Source organism: Actinia tenebrosa, unplaced genomic scaffold (genome assembly GCF_029948245.1).
Source record: "Actinia tenebrosa isolate PJP-AT-01 unplaced genomic scaffold, QUT_ActTen_1.0 PGA_scaffold7__59_contigs__length_16204524, whole genome shotgun sequence".
Taxonomy (NCBI): domain Eukaryota; kingdom Metazoa; phylum Cnidaria; class Anthozoa; order Actiniaria; family Actiniidae; genus Actinia; species Actinia tenebrosa.
The window spans coordinates 2705090-2712444 of record NW_028292584.1 but is presented as its reverse complement, the minus strand read 5'-3'; the positions used below and the strand labels follow the sequence as shown (position 1 = coordinate 2712444).

General features: G+C 36.3%; 1 protein-coding gene across 1 annotated transcript; it reads right to left on the bottom strand.

Annotated features, from left to right (window-relative positions):
* Nucleotides 1-2139, bottom strand: LOC116306076 (adenosine receptor A2b-like). The gene has a single exon (XM_031716111.2). It carries the CDS (start codon nt 2003-2005, stop codon nt 1022-1024), a length of 984 nt encoding a protein of 327 aa, XP_031571971.2. The 5' UTR covers nt 2006-2139; the 3' UTR covers nt 1-1021.
* Between the last annotated feature and the right edge of the window lie 5216 nt (nt 2140-7355).

The window sequence follows — 7355 nt, the reverse complement described above, 5'->3', positions numbered from 1 at the left end:
CTATCCTGGATTACTTGCCTGGTGGATATCAGTTTTAAGCCATATTTAAAGCCTTTATTTGCTTTAGAAAGTTTTGTAATCACTTATATTTTATTCCTCTATGGCTGTGCACCATATCTTGTCGGTGTTTATCTATTCAACAGAATATTGAAGTAAAATGTTTTTAATCTTAGAGTTACTGTCAAATAAGTTATCGAATATATTCTATTCTTATGATCTTGCTATTTTTAAAGGTGCACTGTGTAGCGTGGAGATTTTTTTCTACAATTTTTATGTCTTCTGAACAAATTCAGTATGAATTATTGGACCAATTTTACTCCGCACAAACACCACTACTGTATTCAATGTTCGATGCGGACTCTCACCTTACATAATGCTTTTTTTACAGAGAGAGAAAAGACGGATAACCCATTGAAAAACCTTTTAACAAGAAAGAAAGCAAAACAACATCTGGGCCCGGTTGTACGAAGGTTGGATAGCGCAATACGACGCATAAATCTTATCCAGTGGATAAATGTCTTGGATAACAGCATCAACTTATCCACTGGATAGGATTTATCCATTGGATAGCACTATCCACCCTTCTAACAACCAGGCCCAGTAATATATTCGTTAAAGCTGTTTTGCAAACCGTTGTTTTGCTTCCATAATTCTATATTTTTGTTCCTGCAACAGGCTCTTTAATTTCATGACTGAAAAGAACCGCTCATTCCACCGTTACGTAAATAAACTACTAATGAGACCATGCCATTTCACTATAATAAGGTTCAACATATGTTTCATAATGAGTTTGTTGTGGATAGATTTTGCTCTGTTTTTCCCAACAGTTGTGATACTTGCGAGTGCTACCAGATTTCTTCTTCACTATGCGATATCATCCAAGACTTGAAAAATTATATCTTTGTTGTATTAGCCTTACATAGACTGACTTATTCAAGATATTCTTTTTCAAGTTGGAGAAGCGAAAAAGTTAAGATATGATTTTTGTTATTGTAATCGTAAGAAAGTTTGAAGCTTTAGCTCAGCGATGCCTTGTGGCAATTAGTCTCTTAACTGCCTTTCTGAACACTCGATTTCGCCAAGCATAAATAAGAGGATTCCATATTACAGAACTGTGAGCCAACATTAGGACAAGTGAAGCTTCTGCTTCTGTCACAGTCGTAAAAAATAGAATTCTCTCACACATGACGGCAAAAACGGGCAGGAAACATACTAGGAAAACACCAATAACTATCGCAAAAGTCTGGGTAGATTTGAGGTGAATTTGAAAATATTTTTCATCGGGCCTTTCGTTCAAGGCACGTTTCTGAGCTTTTATCTGTTTAATGTGATTCATTGCTTGTTTCCAAATGTAGCAATACGAAATTACGATGATCCAAATTGGGAGAAGAAAGACGAAAATCAAAATGCAAGTTAAGAAGACTTTGAACTTGGTCGAAAGATTATCCCATGTCGTGTTCTTATTCGCTGGTCGGGTCCAAAATGCCATGCACGGATCAATCGTTGTATCTAGTGTTGATCTTATTTTCGACGACTTCAACACCACTGGAATCATCGCGATTTGAAAAAGTCCAAACATCCAAATCCCGATCAAACAGCGACTTACTCTAGCGCGAGAGACCATGGAGTTATATCTGAGAGAGTACTTTACTGCTAAAAGTCGATCAATACTGATAGCACAGAGATGGAAGATGATGAGTGAAGTGATGATATATCCAAACGATGAATACGCCATACATACATACGTACGAATACTACCTTCACATACTGCACTAGTTATCTTGAGCACAAAACTCAACACCATCAGAAGATCGCAGTAAGCCATGCTTAGGACGATTGCGTTAGAAGGCGTTCGGATGGTCTTGTTCAAATGATATGCCGCACAAACCAACGAGTTGCCGGTGATTGTAAGTAACACAAAAATGGTGTTAAATGTAATTTGAATGACTTGTCGTGTTTCGGAAAATTTAAACGACTCCTTCTCACTTTCATTTCCTCCTTGCATATCGATCTGTTCTTTAAAGTAAATTTTCACTACTTCTTTAAGGCCTCAAGTACTCTCCTTCCGTACGTATAAACTGTAATCATCTCATGGCAAAGACAATCTCCCCTGCCAATAGACTAGTTATAGTACTAATATTTCAGAGAAATAAAATTAACACATAAACATATTCAAAATAATGCCGTCTTCTGATTCGTACATTCAATTCTGAATCAACATGATTGAAAAGTTATTGGAAGCGAATGAATTCTGTGGAGGTAGGTGTCCTGCTGAGATAAACGGTAATAAGTTTAAAGTGGGCTGATCGATGTTTTCAAAAATTAAATGAGACAAATTGAGAACACCGACATGGCAGCTGGTAAAAGTTTGTTTGCTTCAGAAACCAGGCACCTTCTGACGAAATTTTCTTTTCGGTTCTTTTGAGATTTTTTTACGGTGGGAATTCCCTGATTGTACTAATTACTGAGGATTTACTAGGTAATACTTCTGGCGCGACATTTTTTCTCCGTCGCAAATTTGTTTTCAAAAAAGTTTTTTTCTCGGAAGTTGTGTCACTTTCTTGGTGTGAGAATTTTTGGGGTTTAGTGGTTTAGGAGTTGGGCGCCTGGGGAGGGGAGGAAGGCCTCTTTCCTCTTCCCCTCCCCCTCTCCCCAAGAGAGCCTGAAACTCGGATTATTTCTATTCGTAATATATTTCCAGTCAAGGAAATCTTTTATGATACATACGATCAACCAAAATTGGTAAACTAATCTATTAGGCATTTCGAGGTCGGGAAAAAATGTAACTATAGCTCTAGTTGACATTGAAGTGCATTGTGGCACTGTTTTACGAGAAAAATTTTCAAGATAGCGTATATTTCGTCAACTAAAATAGTCCCACAATGCACTGCAATGACAACCCGACTATATATTTTTTACTCGACCTCTGAATGGCTAATACGGTGCAGGATGAGAGCAGAAATAAAAAGAAGGTGAAAAATGAAAAAGTGAGTTTCCAGTTTGTCTTCTCGAATAATTTACTTTCTATGTATATCGATATTATAAACTAATTACGATTTTGAGACGACAATACCACGAAATATTGACGGCTAGTTGAGAGAAAATATATTCCGTATTGGGCGGAGTCGCGAAGCAGCCCGCGTGCATCACTCATATAAAACCAAAGTAAAAAATATAAGAAATAAAAGTTACGGTTGATTAATAGTAGCACGAGCCCTTTTTACATTCGTGGACGAGAAATGCTTCGAAAGTAGTCAACATAGATACGGTTACGCACAAGGGTGCGGGTGGGGTGGGGGGTCGGGAGGGTGAGGTATCGTACGGATATTGCATGCACCAACACAGGATGACATGATAATGACCAGATGTGGTCCACTCACCCCAACCTGGAACAGCAACCTATGCTAAACACGAGTGACACACAGAAACCCCATCTAACAACAACCTTACGAAGAAAAAAGGAATAGACCTAATCCACTGTTTTCCCATTTCAGACCACATGTCATTCTCTAGAGTATTATTTCTTTGCATAAAAGTTGCACAAGAAAAGACACATGAATATGGATGCAACTCAAACAAAGAATCTTATTCTCAAGAGAGTGACACGTGGTCTAAAATGGGCAAAACACTACGCACAAGTGGCAATTGCAGTTCATTTTTCAAGACCACCAAATCCAGGTTGCCATGGTTCACGATGTTCTTTGACAACGATGTTTATAATTTGCAAAAGCTTGATAACTAAAAAAATTTGAATTTTAGAAATTACGGCAAACATAGGCTCCCTCGTTCCATTATCGAATTGGAATTTAGAAGTTGATTTTTGCGGACGGAGGGTGGGAAAACCCGAGAACCAAGAGACTGAAACCCTAAGGCACAGGAGAGAACCAACTAGAGAGTCTACTCGCATATGTCCACTCATACGACACCGAGTTCGGGAATGGAAACCGGGCCGAGATATTGTGTTTGTAATTCAAACATATATCAATAATTATTTATTTTTTGATAGTTTAAGGAAATACCCTATATTTATGGTTTGGGCTTCCTGTGCTGAACCCACGTCTACCCATGATACTAATCGGTCATTATACAACAAGACAAACATGGCGGACGCATATTAAAGGATTGAAATGAGAGGAAAATGTAGCTGGTTGAACGGTAAGAAATGTAGGAAAACATGAAAGAAACAGTTATAAATACCCTTGAAGTGATTTTGGTGTTCCTGGAGTGTTTTATTCAGAGTTTTCTCTTTATTCTTAGTGTATTTTTCCAATGACATCTTCATCCATGGAGATTGTTCACACGTGATGTCTCATTACTAATTCATGTAAGACTTCATTACTTATTGGCGGCTGGAACACTACGTTGGACTTATTTAATTAATAAAACTACATTATAGAACATTGTAAGTGAACTTTCTCTTGTTATTCTTAAAATTGCCTTGAAAGACGCAAGAGTCGGTTGTTTATCAATACGTTGGATGAAATGATTTATTGTTCCTACTGTACTCCAACACTGACAAAACACTGCTAAAGCAGTAATACATGGATAGAAAATATATGCAAATATTTTTTCAAAAGACACCATTATTTCGAAAAGTGTAAAAGGAAAACAGCTGACTTTTATGCAAGGAATTTAGGTTATCAAATGTAAACCTTGTTCTTTTGTTTTGTTTTCAGAACAAAATACATGCAATAATCAACACAGAAAAGGTAGAAATCATAATTGACTTGCATCGTCAGTGTTACAAGTGCATTTTATATGTGTGTATGAATACAGGAAAACATATGGATCACTAAGAGCTAATGATAGAAAAACGTTATTTGGTTTGTCATGAGATATTTGCAGTACATCATAAGAAAACCTGAACAGGAGAGTTTTGAGTAATATAATGAATGTTTCAACCATGACGAGTCTTGGCGTAATACTGTAGTGTTATTTTTTGTTTGTAATCAAAGTCGAGAGTCTTAGTCCCTCTCGCCTTCCCAAAGAGCCAGGCTCCATAGGCTGGTCTTGTATGTTAATAACACTTGTGAAGGTACAAATCTAAATAACCAGAATTTGCTCCAATAAATAATCAGTAATTTACAGACTTGAATGAAGTCAAATGAAATAGTATTTCTAAACGAATTTCTATAAAATATTCGCTTAGTTCACATTGTAAAACAAAGTGTTTCATGTGAAAACGTCAGTCAACAAATCGATTTTTAAGTGCGGTGACCCTTGAAGTAGTCAAGATAAGCAGTAACGCATAACTTAATGCTTTTTGTTAGCCAAAAAGGCTTATACGAATGATTCCTGAAACAAAGCATTCGGCTCGACTTTTAAATTAAAAACAAAATCCAGAATTTGTTTTTCTGAAGACTTAGCAAATAGAAGTTTGTCGAAATTGAAGTCCGTGTTTCGTAACTGAACACTAACTTCAGAAAATAAATTCATCACAGAATTTGCTTCCAAATTCAACAAAATAACAAAGAAGTAAACGAAGTAGGTGTTAAAAGGAAAATAAAAGGATGATATTACACTTTATTACACCTTATCACACTCTAGTTCACCTTATCACACTTTAGTTATTGCACATTGTTTCACAGTTTTTTGAAAAACACTAAATAAACTGAAATAAATGAAGCAAGCAAAATCATCATGATTGTCAGCACATTAGTTAATCATGCTACAGGGCATGAGTTAACCCTGGCGAACAGGGTCTAGTTATTCAAATCAGAAGCAAAGTGGGAGGGGGAGGTCCTATTGAACTTTGTACTTTTTTAACTTCACACATCACAGAGAAATGTTTTCAATTATTACAAATACGTTGGTGATATATGATCACACATTTGCATGATGAAGAATTCCTACACTAAACTATGGGGTAGATGCTTGTAGATACTGTAACTATTACAAGAAGAATCTTAGGAATACTGGTTTTCAATCAGCAATTCTCTTCAATTTAGTCGGTCAAGTCTTTTAGGATTAGGGTTAGGGTTTTCACTAATTCAAGGTTTTAGCCCTGTTCTTTAAAAAAGGATTTTCAGAGTTGGCAGGGGGTTATTTCATTTTTTGGTTTTCAATACTCTTCAATTTAGTTTGTCAAGTCCTTTAGGTAAGAATGTATCAATAGTTCATTAACCAGTAATGGCAAAATTTTGGATTTCAAATCACCTTATATTTGTTTAAGTTTGATGTTTTATGCCTGCCAACATTTATAGAAGAGATTAAATGACTTGTACTAAAGTAAACAACAGTCAATTCAAAAAACGTTGTCGTCGACTGGCTCAAGCCTACGTGACTGGACCGAAAGAAATATGTGTAAAAATCACTGAAGCGGTTTAAATATTCGTTCTGAATAAATTGTTCCCGCTAATAATAAGATAATAATGGCAAGAAACAATCCATCAAATGCATGTCTTTGGGTTTAAGGAAACAAAAACAAAGTACTTATGATTCAGTTCACAATTTCGAATATATGAAGGCATTTAAAAAACGTCTCCTTCAACACTTCCCGCTCGCCTACGAATGTTCGTGCTGTAAACCAGGCATAACTAGTCAGATAAAATTATGCAGTCAACTCGGCTTCAATGATTACTACCCAGAGTTCCTTTCGGTCCAGTCGCGTAGGCTTGAGTTGCTCGATGACAACATTTTTTGAATTGACTGTATGTATGTGGAGGCTACTACAGATAAGCAAACACTGAATTTGTGCAACACAGTTTTGGAAGTAAAGCCTGTTCCACACTAGCGACACAAGCACAAGCATAAAGACATAAAAGTGTATGCCTTCACTGGGAAATTCAGTGACATATGCATAAGAACAAGCATACACTGTAAGAAGAACGGAATGTTTTCACCTTATGCTTACTGTATGCTTATGTCGTAGTGAAGACCCGGCTTTGAAATGCTAATTTCATATAGAGAAGCTAAGTAGTCCATTGTATACTTTCTTAGTTTGTACCCTGATGGTAATAGTTTGTTGTTTCAAAGTGGAGTTGGAATCTTGTGAAGCTATATATGCATGTTACAATGCACAGCAGTATTACTAGACAACTGAGTTTAATTGGATGTTATTTTATGAGAATTGGCTCTTTTTGGAATGCATTTGCTACCAAAAAGAATCATTCATTTCTGGATATCAATTAAAACACAACAGATTGACAATAATTGGAATTTTTGCTAATGAGACCCGTGACACATAATGCAGCATACTTGTTTGTAGACTACCAGCCCATCTGGTTGGTATTTTACTCAGTTATTGTTGACGTTATACTCAACTCTCATATACTAACACGTGTCCACAGTGAAATACTAACATCTGGTGTACTTCTAGAGTCAATCAATACAGGATACAGGTGAGTTATTGATAC